This window comes from Cibotium barometz, chromosome 11, assembly GCF_041138505.1.
Source record: "Cibotium barometz isolate CiBa-2024 chromosome 11, ASM4113850v1, whole genome shotgun sequence".
In the NCBI taxonomy this organism is placed as follows: domain Eukaryota; kingdom Viridiplantae; phylum Streptophyta; class Polypodiopsida; order Cyatheales; family Cibotiaceae; genus Cibotium; species Cibotium barometz.
Genome location: NC_141056.1, coordinates 1,966,834 through 1,992,633, shown reverse-complemented (window position 1 = coordinate 1,992,633; position 25,800 = coordinate 1,966,834). Strand labels below are relative to the sequence as shown.

General features: G+C 47.0%; 1 protein-coding gene across 6 annotated transcripts in view; it reads right to left on the bottom strand.

Moving 5' to 3' along the window:
• The window catches only part of LOC147633651 (varicose-related protein-like), an 84,794-nt gene that overhangs the window by 25,184 nt on the left and 33,810 nt on the right, over nt 1-25,800 (bottom strand). For all 6 annotated transcript variants that reach the window (XR_015266893.1, XR_015266892.1, XM_086804613.1 and 3 more), the window contains 2 exons: nt 25,591-25,755; nt 6,873-6,962 (listed from right to left, as the gene is read on the bottom strand). Coding sequence is in view for 4 of the 6 variants with exons in the window: in XM_086804613.1 (XP_086660739.1) it covers nt 6,873-6,962; nt 25,591-25,755 (255 nt within the window). In the remaining 2 variants the exon portion in view is untranslated. The remainder of the gene's footprint in view (nt 1-6,872; nt 6,963-25,590; nt 25,756-25,800) is intronic.

Genomic DNA, 25,800 nt, shown 5'->3' with positions numbered 1-25,800 from the left:
CATACACACATCCCCCCCCCCGCCCCCCCCCTCTCAAAAAAAACACCCCACAGGTGGTATGGGTCTAGATCCTACAAGCAGACTCCCATGCCTACCCTGACACCTCGGGAAGCCCCTCTTTCAGGGCTTTGATTAGTCTCTATAAACAGTACTATATTCCTACTTGTGTAGGTCTTTGCAAAGCTGCCTGGGTCAGACCCATAGTTGTTACGAGGTGGTTCGAGGCGTGCGAGGCATTCGACTCCTTGATTGAGGTGTCCACAATTCTTTTTAAATTTTTATTTTTTTTTCCGGTTTGAGTCTCTAGACGGGGGCTTTAAGAACCCAAGGCATCGGACGAGTGAGAGCCCCAAGAGGTACATCACAGGAGATTTCCAGCACTATTGGCGTGAAACAGGGCTGCCCTCTATTACCCACTCTTTTCGGCCTCTACATTGATGAGATCTCAAGCTTCATTGACGGATTATGTGGGGCTGGTCCCACACTGGCAGGCATATTGATCTCCATACTACTTTATGCAGATGCCATTGTCCTCCTCTTAGACTCAGCCAAGGGGCTTTAGAGACAATTGAATGCCTTATAGGACTTTTGCACTCAGCGGGACCTCTCTGTTAACCTTGGTAAAACCAAGGTAATGGTCTTAAATACCTCTCACCCCTTCACATCTACATTGAGCTTCACATATAGAGGGGATCCTGTGGAGATTGTCTCATCCTATGTCTACCTTGGTGTCACTTTCAGTGGCCCATGCTTCACCATGCTTCCCGCAGCACATGCCAAAGTAACACGGGGATATGCGCATCTTTAGAGCCAGGAAGCTCATACGGAGACCTAGCGAGAAGATGATCTGCCAATTATGCCACACACAGGTTGAGACGAAGGATCATTACATATGCCACTGCCCAGTATACTATGAGATCCGCGGGAGGTTTCACTGTCTATTTCGTGAGGGATTTGGTCCACTCTCCAGGATCATTGACTTCCAGGACCAACGTTGCCTAGGCCTCTTCCTGCATGAGCTACGTAGACACATGGACACCTTCTTGAGATAGCTTCGGCCCCAGCCACCCCGCCCCCTCCCTCGCCAGCCAACCATCACCAGTTTCTTTCGGACCCAGGAGGTGGAGGACACCAATATAGTGGATCTTGTCGACCCTCCTCTCGAGCTGCTCCGGACCTGCCTCGCCCAAGAGGAGTTACCTCGGACCGAGCCTCCGCACTCCAGCATGCCCGACGTTCCCGACTCCCCGGCCGTTGGCCACGATCACCTCATCAGCTCCAAATCTAGGACATGCTCCACCGTCATCGAGCTACCTTTCCACGTGACATAGCTAAGGGAGACCTCTCGGCCAATACTCATTAACCCCATGCTTGATATTTTGGAGAGTGGTATACCATCTACTTGGAGCTGATGCTGCTCTCATGTTTCTATGTTCTTAGTATTCCATGATGAGTTTCCATGGACAGTTTTGTATCACCTTGGTGAGATAGCTATGTTTATGTTTTCTTTCTATTTATTTTCCATTCCATGATGAGATATGCCATGGACATTATCGTATCACTTTGGTCTCATAGGCCCATTGGGTCTTTAGTAGACGCTTAATATCTCTCTCTCTCTCTCTCTCTCTCTCTCTCTCTCTCTCTCTCTCTCATACATTCTCTCCCTACCTCAAGCCTTTCTCAAGACCCAAACAAACACACTAGGATGATGATGTTTTTTATACCCACTTTTGGAGCTATCTCTATACTCTACCATGTACTTTGTAGCTGGATCACGGTTTTGGATCTCCTACAACCTTAGCTCATAGACTTTAGAGCCTAGATAGCTTAGCCTCCATCATACCGTACTTAGGTTTATCCCAGTTCATTTCATTGATGATGTATCCAGATGATGAGGATGTACTATTTTGGTCTCATAGGTCATTTTGGCCTTCTGCAAGCATTTAATACAGCTAGCTTTCTTTCTTCTTTCTTTCACACACACACTCTCTCTCCCTCTCTCATACACACCCTCTCTCTCCCTCCCTCAAGGCTCATACATACACACTTTAGTCTCTCTCTCTCTCTCTCTCTCTCTCTCTCTCTTATTTGATGCATATGTGCTGCAAATAGTATTATAAGGAGTTGAAGTATGGGGCGGAAGCACCTCACAATCAACTTGGGATGATATTGAGAAAATGTAAAAGTCCTTCCTAAGAAGACATCTAGGTGTCAAAGCTACTACGCCTTACTCAATACTACTCCTCTGTCAACCAATTGAATGTCACGCAATGAAGAGGGTTTTCCGATACATAATCAAGATCAACGTATGAATGATGATAGATTACCCAAGAAGGCTTGGAATCATAAAAGCAAGATGCTATCTTTCGGATGGATGCAAGATTTGCAAGGCTAGCTCAAACGATGGAAGGTAGACAAATACCTAGAATTGCCACATGAAAATATGGATATGGAAGTTTTCCTTCAAGCCCTCCTAGAGACACTCCGTAACAAGTGGCAATCAGCTGAGAAAAAGGCTAAATTTGAATACTATTTTTTTTTTTCAATTGGCCTTTGGCCCAAGATCCTCCTATAATTACCAAATTTCACCGTCTGTAGACAGCCACCCGTAGGCACGTAATTATCCACTTGTAGGCGATGCCACCGAGGAAGCACCAAGGGGGGTTTCGAACCCAGGACCTCTTGGTCCTAGGCAAACACCTTCACACTTCAGCTATCACCTCAAAGGCAAATTTGAATACTATTGTGATGCCATTAATCCTGATTTTTGGTCATTCGACACACAAGGAGAGGACAACACTCAAGCATACATAAGCACACCAATGCCACCCCAAGCACGTAGGAATATAGCATGTCTTCGGACAAGATCACACAAGCTTGAGATTCAAAGAGGAGACAGAAGAACATATGGTCATGGTTTGTCCTCGATATACACATATTCGAGGCGGTTTCAACAAACTCCTTGAAGGCCACACACAGCTGCCACAAGTATTGCTTATAGCCACACCCATTGTTCTGGAGGCATTCGTCACTCTGACTCTTCAAACATAGAGAGGAGCTTGAGTCACATTATGCCACACACTAGCTTGCTAGTTTTACCCTTCATAGTAATAGAAGGAGACTTTTTTTTTTGTCTTGTACTAGTTTGTTGGTCCCATGGGTCATATTTGGCCCCCAAAGGATGATAATACAATCCTTCTTCTTCTCTCTCAACTTTCACTATATATCTATATAACAAATGCCTCTAACACGCCTCTAATGTCTCTAAAAAATACGAGTCTTCGAGGTGTGTACCATACCACAACCTTGGTCGGACCATAGGGCATAGTTATAGGAAACGATGGAAACGGAGGCCTAAAACAGGGAGGAACCTGCCAGAAACCGCCACATCATCCTGTCCTCACTCGAAATGTGGCAGAAAAGAAATTTGACTTTTTCCTTTTCTTAAAAAAAATCATTTTTCTTCTCTTAAAAAAACCTTCAAAGTTACGTGCAGCTAATAAAAAAAGTGTATTTTAAATGTTAACTCAACATTGGGCTTCCCAACAAATTAAAAAAAATGTTCACTATTAACGGTTTGAAAAGAATGTTTATCTATAAGCGAACGAATACATTTTTTTCACTTTAAAAGCCTTGTACTTGCACAAAACATAGAAAGGAAGAAATATTATTATAACTATTAGTTTAGCTCAAAAATCAAAGAGTTGCTTAAGTCTCTCTCTCAAAAAACTAAGTGATAACCCTCTCTCTCTTCATGCGGGCAACGTGCCGCATGGCCAAAGTCGGAGCAAGTCGGGCTTGGCATCTCCATTCTCCACGATTATCCATTTACTGTTTTTTAATTAATTTGCATGTTTTATTTTTAAATGAACTTGCATATTTTCTTAAATAAATCTTGCTACAAGTCCATATAGAATAAATGGACCTTGTATTTCAAATAATCCCTCTCTTCTTCTTCTTGTGCTGCATTGAATAGTTGGCACCTATGGCGTTCTATGAGCGACGTTGTGGTTGTCGTTCATGCATGGTTGAGCAGCAGTGCATCGAGACAGCTCATTGTCGATGCCCTTTGCCTCTTCAAGAAAGCCTAACATTGCAGGAGACAATTTCTAAGAGGGTTCGACGATGTCACTGCCCTCCCATGTGGTTTTGGCATAGGGGGGAGAAATGAAATGATATATTAACGTCTCTAAGAGGCCATAGTGGCCTATGAGACCAAAACTGAGAGTACATCTGAAGTTGGTGTCTCATCAAAGAGAACAACTAAATGAGACTAAAAAGTACAATAAACTGATTGTCCTACAGTTATAAGAACAAAACTGTAAGACTCCGAGATGATACTGAGTAGAAAATACCGGAAAATACTAAAAAATGTATATAAGGTAGATCCATGTATGCTGATCAGTTGAAGTGTTGCCCTCTCCTTAGATCAAGTATCTCCGCCATGGGGCTGTCTAGAATGGAGAGGTCATAGAAGCGAGGTAGGCGCCTCCAATGCCGAGCAATAATGGCTTTGATTTGGCGATGGTGAGGATGCCGTGGTCGGGATCCTAGTGGGTGTGGCCGACGAGCACAACATAAGATAACTGCTCTATCAGTGGTGACTCCCTGGGAGCGTGGTCGGTGCCCTGATGGCCCAATGGAGGAGGTATCAGGAGGTGTGTGGGCTGGGTTGCTGGTGCTAGTGCCGAAGAAATCTATCAGGGTCCTCTGTCTAGGTACATCATGGCTCGGCCTCCTGTTTGCCAAGAGGGTCTCTCTGTGTCTCCTGAGCTCAAGTAGAAACAATCCCAGGCATCTCTGATCCTCAAACTCCATGACCCTGCGTAACGGCCCAAAACCCTCTCGGAAGAGGCAGTGATATCTCCCTCGGATCTCATAATAGACTGTACATCGGCAAATGTAGTGTTCCTCTGTCTCTACCTCTTGGTAGCATAGCTGACAAATGCGGTCATCCAAGATCCTCAATCTGCAGTTGGTGTGATGAGGTCCAGATCTGTCCAATGGCACAACGTATCCCATGTGATAGGTGTACATCCATATACGCCGGGCGGGTGATAAAATCATCCGTGAGAGGTGTAGAAAATGGCTCTTGTAATGAGCCATTTTCGTGCCCAAGGGCTCAAGGGGGCTAGTCCATGTCCTCTCTGTGTCCACTCTCATGATATCCATCCTGATCACGTGGTTTTGCTCTGAGCGGGTGAGATCCAAAAATGGACAATCCAGACTGTACTGAAAGGGTGGTAGTGCCTCTATCCGCAAACCATGTAGGTCAAACCATGATCTCATCTGAGCGTACCAACAATGAGTATCTCCATCCTTTGCCAACTATATGGATGAGGTCAATGCCAATCGGGAGTACCTCTGCTGAGGGAGCTCCCATAGCCGCTGTAAAAAGGTAACTGCTTGGAATAGGGCCTTGGTTACTACCGGTGGGGCACCCAGCTCAGCCCGAACATCTCATGTGGTACTGATGATTTGCTCCGAATCATGCAGGCAATCGTCATAATCCGTGGTCTCTTCATTTGCCTCCATCCCTCATCTGTCTGTTTGCTGTGTGGGTACATGTTAGCGGAGCTACAGCTCAACCTCCACAGCATTGACTGTCTTCTTCTGGACTGGTTGTTTTCACCTGGATATCTTTGAGAACTTTGAGTAATTCTACATTGAGAACATCCATGAAGATGCCAATGATGAAGGGGATAAAGATATAAGTAGATGATTCAATGATGTCTTTAAGAGTTAATTCAGGAAGTACCATTAGATGATGAAGAGAAATTATAGGAAAATGATAATAAGAAAGGATAGGATTGTCAGTTAGGCTTCTTCCTTTTGTATCCTGAATGAGAGTGAACTCCATCCTTTCACTTTTTATCCTCCATATCAGCAAGTTGCTGTAGATACTCATTGTTGATGCATATAATCTGTTAGTTTTTCTCTCGGAGTCTACATAATTCTTCAGCTAAGCACGGTCAAAAGGCTGCTCTTTTGGTTGCAGTGGACCTTTGGTATGAGTATGACCAAGCCCCTCAGTGTGCCCTCACTGAGAAAAGCCCATTGCTTGCAGTGGGTACCATGCAAAAACCTTCTGATGTAGCAAAAGAGTCCCTCTTCCCCACTGGTTTTTCTTTCTGTTCTTAACCCACCCACTACCCAAAACCACCCCGTCCCTACAAACCCGCTCCCTATCCACAACCAAAACCACTTCCTAACTACCCCCCCAAAACCACCCCGTGCGCCCTACTCCACCCAACCCACCCCCAGCTAATCCCGGATCCATCCTAGCTAAACCTGGCCCCCCTAGCGCCCCCTAACCCCTGTAAACCGGCCCCGTCCTAGTGCCCCTAACCCCTCTAAACCAGCCCCGCCCTACCCCTCTAATTCAGCCCGCCCTAGCCCAGTCCCACCAACCCTCCCAACCAGCCCTGCCCTCTAGCCCCTTGCAGCGCAGCTTGGACACCCCCCTCCCCCCCCCTCTCCCCCCCCGCCTTGCATGCTGCCCAATTGCAACCTGCCTCACGCGCTTGAGATCGCCTAGATCCGCCTTGGCCTGAACCACCCCACCATGTCTCCCAGACTCTCATCGCCCTAGCCCCGTCTACATGTAGCCCTACCTGCCTCCTCCCAGCCCCTCTACCCCGCCGTACTGCAGATCAACCCCTCCTCAGCCCCCAACACCCAGATCCACCCGCAACAACTCACGCCACCCCAGATCCACCCCCAAGGAAAGAAGGGGAAATAAAAAAGAGAAGCAGAAGAGATATGAGATGTAAACCCTTTATGAGTAGTATGAGATGTAAGACAATGGTAAAAACACCTCTCATGAAAACAGTGTTGTATTTACGTCCTTCAAATCCACCAATTACACTTACATATTCTTCTCTATTCCAAGCCTTTTTCTCTGCATGTTGAAACTCCTCCTTTAAAGAAGATGCTACAGATGACAAAGAAATCAGAGTATCCTGAAATCATTCAACCAAACAAGTTACCATCTTTACAACTTTTGAGTGAACTTGAACTTTAAAAATGCTTTTGACATGTGTTAAGAAAAGCCTCCTGCCGCCTACGCATGCAATCCAAACCTCCCTGAAGCTCCCCCACTGGCCGCAGAGTGTATGAATGATGTCAGTCAAACTGGAGTGGATGGACTATGTTGGGGGAAAGGGCCCCCCAGGGGGGTGGGGGGGTGGGGTGGGGTGGGGTTAGAGTGCCTTTAATGGACTTGGTGCATTGGGCTCGCCATACATGCCGATTGATGATCTCCGATCTCTGACTAGTGCCTGGAGACCATGTCGTCGGGAGTAAGAACTGCATCTATCATGCAATGACGTAATTAGAGAGCCTGTCCTCCTTGCTGCCTCCTCATGGAAGAGGGAAGGGCCAGCCTCTGGTGCGCAGGCCACTGCCGCCAGGTGTGGATCGCACTGTCATGTAAAGGCGAAGAATCCTTTGCCAAACCTATTGCGCATTGGGACAGTCCCAAAGGCAGTGCCACTGCGAATCCTGGGGGTGGCTACGACATGCACACTACGCCGACCATCCTCCAATGGCGATTGCGTGGCTACAGTGGGCTAACTACTCGAAGAAGAGTGTGACCTTCCTTGGCCGAAAGCTGTCCCAGGAATGCTTCCAAAAATCTCCAAGGAAGTGGGAGGAAATGCCCTAGGAGGCCCAGTGCTGCTGCTAATAGAGTGCCATCTATCACATGCATCTGGATCTTGTGACCCATCCTTGCCGTGTAGTGAAAGAAGGGGGTAGTTGGGCTCTCCAGGCTGAAGGGGTCTTGCCACTCCCACTCCAATCCAAATCCTCTGTGCCTCCCTGCACTCCCATAGGCAATGGTAGACTGTCTCTGAAGCTCCTGCAAATCTTGGACAAGCCGAGCTAGCACCAACAACCCATCTCCATTGGTTAGTGGCAAGATCACCATGTTGAGAAAGCCAAATAAAAGAGGAAATCTTTGTTTCTCTGTACGAGTGCCACAACCTCCGCCAAAAAGCTCTTTGAATGTCAAGGGAGATCCCATAAGCCTCCCAAAGAGGTCTAAAAGTAGGGACTCCCTGGATTTGTCCCAGAACCAGGTGTCTGGCGTTTGCACGGCGTAACTAAAGAAGGGCATGCCTCTCATGGGTTTAGAAGCATCCCTCCCCTCCCACTCACCGGGGTCCAGTGCAGGTATCTGATAGGACAACCATCAGATAACCAGAGGCTCCAAGAGTCTATAATCACCCCTTGAGGGGGATCAATATAGTAGTTCTTCCCTGCCTTGCCACCACTTCACAGCTGGACCATCGGACCCTCCATGATATCCTCCCCAAGATTTCTCTCCAAGAGCCATCTACCCTAAATGGAGTAAAAAACCGGTACACCATCCTCACCCAAAGTGGGAAGGCACATGACCAGAAGAGGTATCCCTTGTCCCTGAAAACAACCCAAACCATAAGTGATGAGGCCCTTCCACCAAGTTCCCTATGATCCAGTCATTGGGTATGGCTACATTCATCTACATAAACCTCTAACTAGTGCCTCTCAAGTGCTGTGCGCGAAGCATTCTCTCATCCTCCATAAGGCTCATAAACCTCTTCCAATCCAACACTGAGGGGAGAAGAGTCACCCAAGCAGCCCACTAGATACATGTGGCTGCCCCTAGAGGTCTACCGTATTCATCCAAAATCAAGTCATTCCACACAATGGGCCGCCTATTAGCCTCTTCAACTGACTGCGGAGGAATATGAACCAAGAAGGTCCTCATGCAATCCCAAGCTCGCAGAAGAGATCTCACCAAGGCTGTAAATTCAATCACCTCCCCTAATCGGAGTGCACCTTGTAATTTGCTGTAGAAGAAAGTCCTTCCAAGGCTCAATGCCAAGAAGAAATCCTCTTACAACCAACTTACCAAGTAAGGCCTTACACTGCACCTCAGGGTCAACAATGTTCAATCCTCCCTCTTGCTTAGGCATAATATTGGTATCCCAAGCTACTCTCGCCCTAGTGTGTACAGTGCCTTCTAATCCTGACCAAAGGAAGTGCTAAATAAGCCGACGAAGCTGACCAATGCATCCCTTATGAAAGACCCAGCACGACATGACAAACCGAGCAGTTGCCGGCAGCACTTGGTTAACTACCAAAGCTCTAGAGGCTAAATCAAGTTCTTGCTACTCCAATGCTCAAGTTTGCTTTTAATTCTCATGAGCACAAGAGAAACTATTGTGCATGCGAGATGTCAATGCCAACCTAACAACCAAGGTATCTGGCAGTGCATCCTCTCTCAATCCAAGTAGAGATCCCGCATCCAAACCTCAATTTGTCTGCGGAGACTCGCTAATCCAAAATCCTGCTGATTTGTGCCAATTGATGGTGGCACATTCAGCCAAACAAAACATCTCCAAGGCCACGCGGAAATCACAGAGGCATGCCTATGAGGCCTTCAAAAACATAGCACTATCATCTGCTAGCTCTGAGTACAGTAACTCTTTCTCTGTGCAAAGAGGCAGCCTGAGGCCTGAAACCCTTGGGGTAACCCTATGAGACGTGCGCATGGCCCCCGCCACTATAAGGTAAAGTAGTGGAGCTAAGGGGCATCCCTGCCTCATGGAACGGGAGATCTGAAAGCACTCACCACGCCCCCCCCTGCAGGCCAAAACTATGCTATGGAGACCCCTATACATTCAAGAAACCCCTATGATCCACTCCTCGGAGAAACCCATCCGTACCATCGTGCCTTCCAAGAAGTCCCAATCCACTATGTCAAGCTTTTTCAAATTCCATTACGAGAATGAAAAGAGATTGTTGGCTAGATTTAGCCCACTCCACAACTTCCCACAATGAGAAGATATTATCAAAAATACTCCTTTGGAGGAAACCATTCTGTGTATCATGAATAACCCTATGAAGAACATGTTGAAGCCTCATACTCATTGCCTTCGCTAAGATTTTGTAAGCAGAGTTACGGGCCTCCACTGTGTAATATTGGTCTTGTCCCCACCTTTTGGGACAAGGTGAATAAGACCCTCTGTGAAAAAAGGAGGCATCATACTAGTACACCACATCTCTTGCAGAGCAGTAGTAACATCATCACCATTGTACCTAAGTTTTGTTTTGGACGTGTATCGCTCGCTGAAGCTTTCGCCGCCCCCCCACCCCCCCCCCCTCCTCGAGCTACCTTCGCCCTTCCCCGCCTGCTCGCACCCCCCGCCCCTGTGCTCTTCGTGCCCCTCGCCCCTGCCCGCCTGCCCCCGTCTCCTTCACGCCCCCCGCTCCCCGCTCCCCCCTTCCTCCGCGTCCCGCCCCCTGCCTACTCCCGCCCCCCTTTCGCACTTTTCCCGCCCCCTTTCGCTCCCCACTGCCCGCTTCCCGCCTCTGTCTTCCGCCCCTTCCCCTTTGTCTTCCGCCCTCCTCTCTCTTCCGCCCCTCCCCCTCTGTCTTCCGCCCCTCCCCCTTTTGTCTTCCGCCCTTCCCCCTCTTCCCCTCCCCGCTCCGCTTTTTTGTGCAGCTTGGTTCTTGCAGGACCCTCCGTCTTCGCTTCGCCCTCGACTCAGCTTCAGACTCTGATGGAGGTTCCTCCCGCCCCACCTCAGAGGGACTCTTCCGCAGCCCCCTCGCCCGCCCCTGAGGATACCCCCATCAGGCTTTCTCTTTCGCTAGAAGAGGAAGCAAGCCTCGCCCCGCAGAGGTGGAACGCCTCCAGGCACATTCCACCATTTGCCGTATAGTTGGCACTCGCCCCAGCAGAGGGGAGATCCGGGACCTTCTCCAGGCCCGCCTTCTTGCAGATGTGGGCAAGATCCTGGACGTTCAGTTACTCGGCCGCGGACACTACCAGATTGAGTTCGAGACAGCCCAGAGCGTGGCCCAGGTCCTAGTCATGAGTCCCCTAGGGGCGCTCGGGCCTTCTTCAGACATTGGCAGCATGGTTTCGACCCAGTAGCGGCCGAGCATGGAGAGCGCCTATTCCATGTCACAGTTTGCTTTCCTGAACTTCGCTGCAAGTACCTTCTGCTCCTTTCTAGGATAGGATCATTGGTGGGCTCGGTGCTTGAGACTGGCCCCACAGTAGCTTCAGTGGTGGCTAGAGCAGCTGGCCTTCCTTCGGTCAGAGTTTTGGTTCCTGACATCTCCTCCCTTCCGAAGGTCATTCATTTACCTAGGATAGGGGGGGGATGGATCGATCAGAGAGTGGAGTTTCCGGGCCCCCGAACCAGTGTTTTATATGCAGGCAGGTCGGCCACCTGGCCAAGGCCTGCCCTCGCAGGAGACCCCGACCTTCACCGCAGCCAGCAGACCTCCGATGGCTTGCCCACAGATGCGGCTCGGCAGGCAGCCTCCGGGACACCTGCTCAGCCCACAGAGACCTCTGATTGGCAGCCTGGACAAGGGCGCCGTAGAGGGAGACGGCCACACCAGCATGCCCAGAGACCGACGCAGCAGCAGACAGCCTCAGCATCATTGGGTTCTTTGCTCCCCTCTAGTAGGAGACCCCAGCGTAGACTGAGGATCAGGAGATGCCAGCACCCCCCCCTCCCACCTCGCTTCCACCCTCGCCTCCTCCCGTTCCCGCTCCCGCATTTTCTACGTCTCCTTCCCCACCCCCCTCTCCCCCCCCTCCGCCCCCTTCGCTCGCCTCAGCTCCCCAGGAGGCACTGGTAGTACCCTGGCGCTCACCTGCAGTCCAACGGGCACTGACACTGACCTTGCTCGTGCACCGCAGAGGAGACCTACCATGCCGATTCGTGCTTCACGGATATCCTCTATCCGCAGTCGGCTGAGTAGACTCGACACTAGACAGCGCTCGGAGGCTTTCGACTACTCCTTTACATGCCTTTTTGGAGCGGAAGGCCCCCATGAGCCAACACCCATCAGAGTTCATGTGGTGATACCTCCGGCCCGAGGGGAGGAGGCACTTGATTCAGCGGTGGCCTTCTCCTTCCCTCTTTGCGGCACTAGCAACCGGGAGTGGACTCTGGATCTCGCTCTTAGTATTTTGAGGACAGAGGCAGTTGAGTTTTCTCACCATGTGAGCGATTTGGAGATGACAGACGTGATAGGCCGACTCTGGGAGTTGGCATGTTTCTTTGATACCGGGAGTGCGGATGCCTCCGGGAATCGACACTTGGTGGTTTGCATAGTGGCAGACCTAGCACGAGACCCTGGCTATGTATGCATACCTGCTTCCCACAGATTTTAGTTATGCAGGTTGTCTCATGAAACATCCAGGGTTTGGTGGGTCCATAGTGCTTTCAGAGACGTGGTGTCCTTAGAGAGGAGCTTCCCAAAATATGATGAAAACAAGTTAAACAAATGCTTGAGACTTCGGTCTCAGTCTTTCAACAGTCCTTCGGGCACAGCCATACTCTAGTACGTGATCACACCCTCTAGTAGTAGAGCTGTCCCAGAAAAACCAGCCATGAAAAGCCTTAGCTCTGGCCACCCGAAGGTTCCACCCTTAGAGCCGAAAGGCCTCACGTAGGTATAAACACTGTTTCCCTTTGATTTTGTCGCGAAGAACCCTGCTGAAATGGACTGTACAGCCCTGTTTCAGCCCAGAATCTTGCCGGACAGGTCACCTCAGGTGTAAAGAAGGGTGTCCTGTTGATTGCCTTGACTTCAAGGCTTTTGGAGCATCAGAAACCAGCCCCTATGCCTGCTGTCCAGCAGTCAGCAAGCTCCATAAGTAAGCCAGAGGTAGTTGACTGCACCAAAGAAGAGAGAGGAAGGAGGTGCCTAACCTGTAGAAGCAAGCAATCAGCCCTTATGCAGCCTTGGAAGCAATCGACCAGCTCCAACAGTGCTGCCCAGCATGCAAACTGACACCTCTCCAAACCCTAGAGTGTCCAGCACTCCAGAAACTGCCAGAAGTAGGGCGCCTAGCTGATCTTGGCTTTTCCTGCCCAGATTAGCAACTCATGGAAGCTTATCTTGCATGCAGAGTGCCCACGCTTGAGTACTGGCCAAGTTACATTAAAATTTGGTCCAACTGATGTGAACATTCTAAATACTGTCTGCCCAATTTTAAATGTATGTAAACACTATATAAACTGTCCGCCCAAATTTAAGTTATGTGAACACTTGCACTCATAAACCTTAGTATAATAGAATATAAGCTGTAAAATGAGTTTGGGGTCACTTACCACCTACAAAACACATAATACCACTGCCTCAGCCCCAAACACGTGTGCACACATGCGTCCACAGGGTTTCCAGGAGTCCCCGGAGCCCATTGACAGTCACATGCAGAAATACCACGCATTGTCTAGGCAGCTAAAACAAGTCACTCATGCATGTCAAATCACACAAATGCTTTATTAAGAATATTCTAGATTCCATCTCCCAACTTATTCATCTTGTACAAAACCTGTCTCGGGCACCGCCCATACAGGTACTTAAAATGCTCACCAGGGTGTCCACCCTTCCATGATACTTCATCACCATCCCAAGAACCCTCACCAGGGTATCTACCCTTCCATGAAGTCCTTCCACATGTACTAAGCCATGCCAGGAACTCACACCAAGATATCAATCCTTCTATGGAGCCCTTCCACATGTAATAAACCATGCCAGGACTTGCACCAAGCTATCAACCCTTCCATGGAGTCCTTCCACATGTACTAAACCATGCCTGGAACACACACCAGGGTGTATATCTATTGTTCCATGGTGTTCCTCCACATGTGTATAGTCACGAATATGACATTCTCCTCGGCTTCTAATCAGTTGTCCGCAACTGAAACGTAGCCAAATAAACCTTGAGGTAGTCTTCATCTACCCAGTTCGCATCGAGAGAAGGGTAGTTCTTAAAATTCACAAGAAACCTACACATATGCCTTCCACCAACAGCTCGTCGTTCCTTATGAAACACAATCTGTTTTGGTTGAAGCACTTCTTCAAGCTCATCATTTTCGTGTTGATCCTCAATAACCGGCTCAAGCACCTCAAGACCCACATATTTCTTGAGGAGGCTAACAAAAAAAGCATTATGTATGTGCCAGTTCTCAGGCAAAGCAAGCATGGAAGCCACCTCATTAATCCGTTCTTATGTTTTTCTGAAGTCCTTTGTATGGCTGTAGCCTGTCCGCACCTATGAGAAAGCTGTATCCAAATCTCTTAACATACTCATCGGCAGCAAAGATTTCATCCTTCTTGCTAAGGATAGGTGGAAGCACCACCGTGTCGTAAACAATCTCAAAAGGTGCTTTCCCAGTGGAAGTGTGCACCGTATTGTACTTCTCCCAACATGACTTCCGCTCAGCCACAAAACACTTGAGTAAATCAAGTATAGTTGAATTTGCAATTTCACTTTGACCATCCGTCTAAGGATGATAAGCTGATGAAAAATTCAACTTTGTGCCCATATTATTAAATAAAGCCCGCCAAAACAAACTTGTGGTTCTCGGATCCCGATCGCCCACAATAGTCTTGGGCATACCATGATGCTTGAAAATATGGGCCAAGAATATTCTCGCCACGTGCTCAGGCTTAATATTCTTTCACACAAGAATGAAATGAGCCTGCTTGCTAAACCTGTCAATGATGGTCCAGATGGCATCATTCCTGTGCTACATTTTAGGCAATCCATAATAAAAACCGTGGCTATGGACTCCAGTATCATACAAATTCCGCATGTTGGAAAGATCCTGACGATAGGTAACAGTGGTAGCATGCACCTTAGGTTTTCTAGAAAGAGCATTTGCCACTACATTCTTCTTACTAGGTGTGCAAAATCTGAAAATGAAACATAGAGAGGAAATTTTCCCATCTCATATGCTTGTCAAAAAGTACCGCAAACTCTGATGATCCGTTTTGACAACAAATTCAGCCCCAAGAAGATAATCGCTTCCACACAGTAAGGGCATGAATCGCTGCCAATAACTCTCATAAACCTGCAAGTGTAACTCTGCATGTTGAAGACACCTGCTTTCAAAAGCTATGGCGTGACTCTCCTGATTCAGAATAGCTCCAATGCTGTCTCCACATGCATCACACTCAACCAAAAAGGGTTTATGTAAATCCGGAATGATCAATACCAGCCCCGATACGATCCAAGCTTTCAATTTATGGAAAGCTTCCTTTTCTTCATCATCCCACTTAAAAACAGCTTTCTTCTTAGTGAGATCATGCAAAGGGTGAGGCAATCTCAGAAAAATGTCTGATAAACCTCCTCTAATATGCACAAAACCCAAGAAAGATTCTGACTTCATGAACACACTTCAACTCTGGCCAATCCTGGATAGCGTGCATCTTGTTCGCATCCATGCGTATCCCATCCTTGGAAACGATATGATCAAGATAATGAATCTCAGATAAGAAGAATTCACTCTTCTTATCATTTATGTAGAGCTTTTGTTGTCTAAGCTCTTCAAAAACTGTCGCCAAATGTTCTCTATGCTCTTCCTCATTCTTTGAGAAGACAATGATGACATCAAAGAATGTGCCAGTAAACTTTTGTGTTTCCTGAATATGCGGTCCATCATTCGATTAAAAGTGGCGGGAGCTTTGGTAAGGCCAAAAGGCACCAGCAAAAACTCATAGAGCCCAAAAGCGGTTCGAAAAGCTGTTTTATGGGTATCCTGAGGTGCCACTCTGATCTGGTGATAGCCACTTTTAAGATCAATGTAGCTAAAACAAGCAGCTCCTCCTAGTTTATCTAAAATATCATCAATGCGTGGAATAGGAAACCTGTTCTTAATCGTGATCTTATTCAAGACACGATAATCCAAACATGTGATACGAACCATCCTTCTTCTATACCAATAAAACTGGCGAACAATAGGGAGAAGAACTAGGGCCTACTAGCCCTTTCTCAAGCAAGCCGTTAACTTGTGTCATAATCTCCTCTTGTTGGTTGGCACTTACCCTATTAGGCGGCCTATTAGGAGGAGAGCTACCCTGAATTAGATCAATGTGGTAATCTTTGAGACTCTCTGGTGGTAATTCACTAGGCAAAGCATCACGAAAACAATCGCTAAAACCATGTAAGAAATTTAACCTTTTTTGCATCAAATGATCCATATTCACATTAGCTTGAGCATGTTCAACTTCATCTCTAACAAAAACCAAGTAAAAACAAGTAGACTTTTTCATTACTTTGCGAATTTGTACATGACCGACAATAGGTATGGTACTTCTTGGAGTACCAATATCTATGACCACTTCCCTACCTCCATGCAAAAAGGTGATTTTCTTGGACTTACAATCCTTCGGCTCCATACGAGCATGCCAGGGCATTCCCAACAATACATCACATCTCATGAGTGGAGCAACCAAGAAGCTCTCATGAATGCGAAGTTTCCCAATGATAGGAGTTACATTAACCCCTTTACCAGCAAAAGCAGCATCTGCATTCATTTGCATACCATAATCTCATACATCCAACCCAATAGCTGCAACCATCTCCTCAGAGATAAAGTTATCTGTAGATGCATCATCAAAAAGAGAGAGAGCAGGTTGATCCTTCAACTGTCCCCAAGCCTTGCATATGGTTCTGCTCTCAGTAGGTTGTCAAGTATTACCATGCACATAGGGAAGCACATTCACATTAGGCTTCTCTGCATTGTCCCCTGCATTCTTGGGATTTCTTGGACACTTAGGATACAATTGTTCCTTACTGTCACATCCAAAACATTTCCCATCTCGTATGTAATCAAGTCTCTACTGATTGGACAGCCCATGATCAAAGAATTTACTCCCCGGCTTCTTAAGCGAGCCTTCCTTTGTGTCTCAGAGACCTTTCTGGTCACTTTTATGGGGTTGTCCCCCCCTTTTTCTGGTCATAGCCAACCGTCTTTTTGCCTTTGTATGAATCTGAAAATGAGCTGTTTCTGGGCAAAACATGCAACCGTTCAGCCACACTAGCCGAATGAATGATTTTCTGAAGTGTCTGATTCGGATACACCTCAAGGGTGTCCTGTATGACGGACTGTGACACTGCCTCAAACTTCATTTTCTTTTCTTCTTCGTCGAGAGACATGAAAGGATTTACTTTCCATAGCACCTTCCAGAATTTGGCCACATAAGTCTCAACAGACTCACCTTCTTCCTGCTTAAGCCAATCCCATTCCTTCTTCACATTCTTAGCAAAGTTTGGCAGCAAAAACTGTGCATAAAACTGCCTCTTAAAGAGTTGTAGTGCCATCCAACAATTTGGCCACCCACCAATCACTGGCCGTATCCTTCAAGTGCATGCCCACATGTCTCAGACTTCTCAGTGAAGTCTCCATCACAAAAGGCTATCTCAAATTGCCTGACAAATGCAAGAGCCTTTGTAGTATCCATCTTTCCATGGAAATTTTCAAACTTAACATCCTTATCTCCCGATTTGAATTCTCGGGTCTTCTTCCTACTGCATGATCTATCAGGAGAATCAAATCTGTCTTACTCCTAGAATGAGAAGAGCCTTGATGCTTGTAGTTTCCTCGTTTCCGAGAAGCATGACGAGAATGAGAGGTAGCATCATCAGACTCCCTAGAGTTTGCATTAGTGGCATGATGAGAAACATTCGTCTTCACTTCTCCTTTGTCCTGCAAATAAGATAGCCAATTCCTTGGGATCCTGGTATCCCAACTGGGCAGCTTGGATGTGTCTGGTGCCAGCCGGCAGAGTGCATACTCTCTGGCACCCGTTTTCTTCTACAAAATCACTGTGTTGGTAATAAAGATACCTCAGGGGGGTTGGCTCAACTTCAGCCCCTAGTGTTGTGTTTTGTGCAGGCTTCCATCTCTCTTTTTAGTGGGTTTAAAGCATTTTCATGTGTTGTCAAATGCCTATGTATTTTGCCATGATGCTATGTATGGATTAAGATTTTATGTGCACATGTTTCCGAATTGTGAAAGTGGTATCAGAGCTTTGGTTCTCTAGTCTATGTTAAATCCTATCATCAAGGGTAGCACATAGAGCGTTCTGGGCGCAGAAATTATTGTATTGGTAGATATTTGTGGTCTGCAATCATGGCTGAGCATGTGAGTGATGATGAGCATGTGATGAATATGCCTGTTAGGCAGTTGCAGGATGAGGTGCATAGGGATGTACATAACACACCACTTGTCGATGTATTGTCTGAGTTGGAGACTCTGAGACGTTAGGTTAGGCGTTAATGTGATGAGACTGCAACGTTGTGGGCCATACAGGAAGATCATGATGTACAGAGGGTCTTGCAGTCTAAGAAAAAGAGCACTACAGATGGCAAAGTTTTTGAGGCCATTAATATGATGAAAACAAGTAAAAACAAATGCTTGAGACTTTGGTATTAGTCTTCCAAGAGTCCTTCGGGCATAGCCATACTCTAGTACGTGATCACACCCTCTAGCAGTAGAGCTGTCCCGAAAAAACAAGCCATGCAAAACCTTAGCTCTGGCCACCCAAAGGTTCCACCCTTAGGGCCACAGGCCTCATGTAGGTATAAACACTATTTGCCTTCGATTTCCTCGCGAAGAACCCTGCGGAAATGGACTGTACAGCCCTGTTTTCAGCCCAAAATCTTGCCAGACAGGTGACCCTAGGTGTAGAGGAGGGTGTCTTGTTGATTGACTTGAGTTCAAGGCCTTTGAAGCATCACAAACCAGCCCCTATGCCTGCTGTCCAAAAGTCGACCGGCCCCATAAGTAAGCCAGAAGTACTCGCCTGCACTAGAGAAGAGAGAGGAAGAAGGTGCCTAGGTCTGTAGCACCTGTAGGAGCAAGTGATCAGCCCTTATGCAGCTGTGGAAGCAATCGACCAGCTCCAACAATGCTGGCCAGCATGCAAACTGACACCTATCCAAACCCTAGAGTGTCCAACACTCCAGAAATTGCCAACATAGGGCGCCTAGCTGATCTTGGCTTCTCCTGCCCAGATTAGCAAATCCATGGAAGCTATTCTTGCATGTAGAGTGCCCACGCTTGAGTAATGGCCAAGTTACATTAAAATTTGGACAAGGTGATGTGAACACTCTAAAAACTGTCCGCCCAATTTGAAATGTATGTGAACACTATGTAAACTGTCCTCCCAAATTTAAGTGTATGTAAACATCTGCACTAATAAACCTTAGTATAATAAAATCTAAGCTATAAATTCAGGTTAAGGTCACTTACCACCTACAAAAAACATAAGACAACTGCCTCCGCCCCAAACACATATGCACCCACGCGTCCATAGGGTTTCCAAGCATCCCCGGAGCCTATGGACAGTCACATGCATATATACGAGGCATTGTCCTGGCAGCTATAACAAGTCATTCATGCATGTCAAATCGCACAAATGTTTTATACACAATATTCTGGATTCTATCTCCCAACTTATTCATCTTGTACAAAACCTGTCTTGGGCACCACCCATACAGGCACCAGAAATGCTCACCACGGTGGCCACCCTTCCATGAGACTTCATCACCATTGTCAAGAACTCTCACCAGGGTATCTACCCTTCCATGAAGTCCTTCCACATGTACTAAGCCATGCTAGGAACTCACAGCAAGATAATAATCCTTCCATGGAGCCCTTCCACATGTAATAAACCATGCCAGGAATCACACCAAGGTATCAACCCTTCCATGGAGTCCTTCCACATGTACTAAACCATGCCTGGAACACACACCAGGGTCTATACCTACCGAGCATGGTGTTCCTCCACATGTGTATAGTTAGGAATATGACACCCGCTGCTTATCAATCTCACTCTGAGGCCATGCTCCATCAAGCTTAACACATCAAAGCAGTACAAGTTGTGTATACATACATAATCATTTGGCTAGGAGCATTTGCACAAGCCTCCTCTCCCCTTTGATGTGGACCATGCACTTGCAAGTTGGCGCTAGTGCTTCAATTGGCGCTTTGTTGTGCATAATGTGGGGTGTTGGATTAACATGCTCTACTCTCCCCCTACTGGTCCATCGCAGAAGGACTAAGAAAACGCTGGAGCATTGTGTTGCGCCTCTTGCGGGAAGATCCTGCAAGGCAAGAGTCAGACCTTTTGGTCCCATTCCTTTGGCCCCTCTAGGACATAGGGCAGAGTATGCATTTCCGTCAGTGAGCAACGATTGCCGGTAATGGTTGACTCAAGCACCATTGTCACAGGACGAGCCCAATGGGTGACCATCAGGATTGGAGAGGATTGTGTGGGCTTCCTGAATGTATATGCACCGAATGCCACAGCAGGCACAGCCACCTTCGAGAGTATAGTTCATCAATCCGTGTCGCCACAAGCAGATTTCTAGTGCATGGGTAGGGATTTTAACATGCTAGTGTCAGCAAAGAACAGACTTGGAGGTGGCATGTCTACAATTTCTCATACATAGTACTCGGCTTCGGAGGAGCTGATTTTGGCTCTTAGGGGATAGGACCCTTGGCATCTTCCAAAGCTTGGACGCAACCCCAGGAGTCGGTGTTTCCCAAGATCTGCAAGAGGAGTACCGGCCCTAGCCTATCTAGATTAGATCGGTTCTGTGTAGATGAGTGGGCTTGTGGTCGTGGTAGCATGATTGGTATTTTGGCAGGCACTACCTTCACCAATCATGAATCTGTTATTCTCTCCCTGGAGGACTCCCGAAGGCAGAACAGACATTTGACTACCCAAATCCTAGATAGTCTCATCCAGGACTCTGAGATTTGTAGAAGGATAGAGGAGATTTGGGAGGGGCCTGATTTTCACTGGGGAGTAGCCGCAGGTACCTTGGATGCAAGGCTTGTACAGATTGGTAGTCTATTACACTAAGCAGCGCAGAGCAGATTGGCTGCCTTCCGAGAGCAGCACAGAAGCATTTGTCGGGGCCTAGATTCTCTATGAGCCTTCAGGAGAGTGCACCAAATAGCCCTCATATCCTCACAAGTGTAAGAAGCGCATGAGCGGGTTTGGCGACATACAAGGGAGGTGGTCCCTCATGCTCTCTGGACCTTTCTTGCGGAGCCCCTTCACATCCGAGGAGCTAACGGAGGCTATAATGGGGGGGGGGCTTCTAGTCTCCTTATTTCTCCGCCACTGGAATCTCATGGAAGGTGGCCTTAGAGATGCCTTCAATGAGATAATGGTTAATGGGGCCATGCCGGAGTGGTTGTCACAGACATTGATCCACGTAATTCCCAAGGAGGGAGATGACAGATTGGAGAGTAGTGGAGAACCATCACCCTTCTAGGGAGCGCCTACAAAATTCTGGCCAAGGCCATGAGCTGGCGACTCCAACTCCTCCTCCCCGACTTGATACATGGTACACAAACAGGTTATGTTCAGGATCGGAGCATTCTAGACAACATCTTCACACTGTGGGAGGCAACCGCTTCCGCCAAGGTGCGTCAACACGGTCTTAGTGTTCTCCTTCTTGATTTCGAGAAAGCCTATGACAGAGTAGATTGAGACTTTCTGGGGAATGTTAGGTAGGATGGGATTTCCGAAGGGAGTCGGTCCAAGAGAGCACGAGACAATACCATAGCAAATGAGGCACAGTCTCATCGTGTAGCATGCAATGGTGACATCTTGCCGCAGCGATGTGTCTCTTTTCCAAAAACACACCGACAGGCAAAACTCCCACAATGCATCTCCAAAGGAACAATCTTTCTTTAAGTGGCAAACCATTTTTCCATATGCTCCTCAAACAACCACCCCACCATCTATCTGTTTTTTGCATTATCCAAAGCGCATTAGCATGATCTGCAATCCAAGGAGGAGCAAGCATTTTGATATAGACCCTTTTAGCTGTTAGTTCATGTAACCTTGTAGCGTGAGGTGGAGCAACCCGCTAGTCCTTCAAACGCTCTCATGATTTAGCGGAGGCACTGGCTAAAGAGGCTGCAAGAGGTTGCGTATGAGATGCCATAGAGGCTTGTAGTGCATGCCCAACTCATACCTCTGGCTTGCTTCCGGGAAGCAAATAACATAGCCTTCATCATTGACCACATCCGCCACGAAAAAAATATTCTTCTGTGAGAGGAAGAAAGCTTTCCGTGGTTCAAGAAAGCCAAACAGAGCACGAAACAACCTACTCCAGTGTATGCTTTCCACACATGGTGTTTCCAACCTCCGGTGATCTTCCATGCCATTCCAATTTCTCTGTTTTCAATTTCCAGTCCATGATTAACCTAGAGCTGAAGGGGAAGCCTGGTATTTTCCCTATGAAGTGCCCAAAAACCACCTCCCAATATTCAAGGTTCCATGCACCAAATGTGTCTAACTTCAAAGTGGTGCACATGGCTGCTAGCATCTATTCCCATGGCTGTTTTTGAGCTGCAAAATCAGCAAGCAAAGGGGCTTTCCTGGTAATGACATGAGTATTATACACACACATACACATACACACACACACACACACACACACTCTCTCTCTCTTTTTTTTTGTGAAAACCATTGTTTCATTATAAATGCAATGTACATTCATAGCTGCCCCAACTTCGAACCACTACTACGGGAAAACTAGAAACAGTGATAAAACACGTCCAACTGGGCCATGGAAAGGTCTCCAAGAAAGTGGGCATCTTGGAGAGACTGGAGCAAGGAGAATCTGAAAAAGGCGAAGACATCCACCAAAGTGTGCCCAAACAACTGAGTGTTGCGGGCATGGTATAAACTCCGTAAGGCCAAATAACGGCACCATAAAAAAAAGAGAGTATAATCGCAGGTAGAGGGATATCTACCAAACAGCCAAGGCTGGGAAACCGGGCATGGAGAAGAACTGTCAAACGAGCCAGGAAATCTCAAGCGACAAGACAAGCCCAGAGAAGATGCAGGACTGTCTCCCGTGGATGTCTCCCGTGGATGCGAACAAGTAGGGCAAACCGAGGAGGTAATACATCGGGCAGCCAGAAGGACCCCCATTGGAAGCGCCCCCACTAGACATCGCCACAGAAAGACCCGTTGCTTGAGGGAAAGTTTACAGTTTGTTTGCAAGAATACAATGAGCATGAGTATGGTGGCCAATTTGGCCATTTTGCTGGATATGACATTTTCTATGCCGAAAGCAAACAATTCTCGGGTGTTGCTTTTTTTTTTTTGCGACATGAACTAGAGCCAACATTGGAATATAATGATTCATTGGGCCAATGTATTGTTGTGTAGTGTACTTTGCAGGGTCAAATTTTTTAGTTTGCAGGAGTTTATGCATCTCAATCTTCCCATGAGCGGCAAAGGATTTGGAATTTCTTCAATTCCTATCCCTGGTTGTCGAATGCTTTAGTTTGTGGAGATTTTAGCAACTCTTCACAAAGGGAAGTTAATACATCTACTTAAGCTTGGGACAATTTCATAATAGACGTCTCTCAACTTTGGCTTTCTACTATTGTAGAGGCCCGCAACGCACAACAATTCGACAGGCGACCGTAAAGGGGGGTGACTATTATTCTCTCCACCACTGCTCATTTTTATTAGCTACATACTCGATAGTATGACTCCCTTTCATGCAAGCTTTGGGTTGATCGTGCCTCGATTTCCAACTAGAACCCCATACAACAGCTACAGACAAAGCCCAACAAAGGATATGGAACCATGTGCCCCATCTTTTGACAATAGAGATGTAAGGAGCCTTGGATATGCCCTTCACCTTATTGAAGCTCAAAAGAGCTATTCATGCTTGGTATTCACAGGAGAAGGGCTAGGCTACTGCTCTTCTAGTTTTGAGCATCTGGCCTTCTTTTGGATCAAGCATCACATAGGCATTAGAAAAGATTTGGTATGCAAACGTATACCTTCTTTGCTATCAAATGGACTTATTTAGATCATCCCCCCAAGAGATACGACATTGGCTACCCAATGAAGGCACATTACCTTCCTTAGAAGCCCCTACAAAATCTTAGCCAAGGAAATCAACCTAAGGATCAAACCTTTCTTGCAACATCTGATACATGATACACAAACTCGTTTTAAGCAAGGCATGAGTATTTTTGACAACGTCTTCTCTTTTTGGATGGGAGGCCATGGAATTGGGGAGGGCATGGAATGGGCCGAGGAGAGCATAGTTATACAAGAGGACGGAATTGGAATAAGAACCAAGAATGGAGGCTGCGAATTGGAATCGAGAATGGAATCTGTGCAACAGAAACAATGTAAAACTAGGAAACGGGAATGGCTAGGGAAAAGCAAGTCTTTGTCGATATATAGCATAAGCCAGAAGTCAAAGTGGAGAAAATTTGAAATGAGAAAACATGTGAGAGAAATAGAGGAGGAACTTGAGTTGGACCTTAATTTGGGTAAAGACCCAAGAAATATTGGGAAAATAAGAAGTTGGCATAAAGAAAATAAAGTGAGGGATACCTTGACATGAGATTAGGAAATAGGAACTGGAACTGAAAACTGTGTTTTTTTACATTTTTGGCTAGAAAACAACAGTTTACTATCCTATGAAGGAGAACAACCATCCCCTATCTGTGTGGTATCCTGCTGCTCAGGTTGCTGCCTCAATAGTCTATCTCCATGGTGCCTCAGCTCTAATAGATATAGTCCCAGACACCTCTAATCTCTATAATGCATCACCTATGACAGGGGCCCTAACACGTCACTGAAAATACAGTGGTAGCAACCCAGTGAAAAGCTTGCCTTTCTTCAGTTATATTGTGCGGAACACCAGGCATCTTGTCCTGGGACACATTCAGAGTCCCTACTCTTAGACCTCATTGGGAGGCTTATAGTATCACACCTGATTGACATTCAGAGGATTTTGTGGAGGTGGTTGTAACATTCTTCCAATAGGACACATGTCTCCTCCTTTATTTGACTTTCTCTACTTGGTGGCCTTGCCACCAACGAGTGGAGATTGGTCGTCGGTGTTAGCCCAGAATGCCCGAGATGTGCAGGAGTTTCAAAGATGGTCTACCATTGCTTATGGGAGTGCCAGAAAGCACAGAGGATTTTGACTGCGATAGCACATCTCCTTGGAAGGATGCTTACATTTCTTTTGGTGCTACTGTTTGGTTGACAGTCAGGCCCAGAACTCATGTATGAGGGGAACCCCAGGGATCTAGTCATTATGATCAGTCATGCAGTTGCTCGGCGGTGTCCTCTTCATGACATGCCAAAGTCAGGATACATGCAGAGGTTGGACAGTGCATGGGAGACAATTGCTAGTATTGTAGCCTGGCACATTTGGAAGGCTAGATGCACTGAGGCCATTGAGGGCGCACTGGTTTATGAGTCACCTTGCATTTGTAGGATCTGGAGTGATATCATCCACACCCTCATGGCCACTTAGGCCAGAATTCAGGGGTCTTCGAGGGGTGTAGAGACAAAGTGCGGCCAATTTAGGAGAGTGCTATTATGGCATCTTTTTCACTCCCACTCATACAGGACCTTGTTGGCAGCACATGGTACCGGATTGGTTGAAATTTCCCCCTTGATTGGTTTGAAATCTCCCTTTTGTATATTTTTTCATACTTGATAGAAGTCTCCTTTACGGGGGGGGGGGGGGGGGGGGGGGGGGGGGGGGGGGGGGAGGAAATGCAGTGGTAGCATCTGTGTATCTCATAGTAGAGAAAAAGCGAAGAGGGCCACGGAGGGGCGGGAGAGGGGGGGCTAGTTCTTGAAAAAGTGATTTGTGACTAAGCATATGGATTAGAGAATGGTAATTTAGAAACTTCATCTTCACAAACGGTAGAAAAAAAACCACACGCGGGTGCACTCTAAAAAGCTGTTCTTCTCTCATCTTACCTTTAAATTGAGAGCCAAGCTAGCAGCGCTGAGTTGTGGCTCTTCAAGTCCAAGAAGTGGTAATAATCCGTCATACAACAAAAAGTGCACATGTTCTGTCGTGTTTACACAAGATCCTTCAACCTTCATAATAGCTTGTCTTTGAAAGCATGAACAAAAATCATCCTGACATCCAAAGATTATCTTAGCATATACACGCTGATGGACATC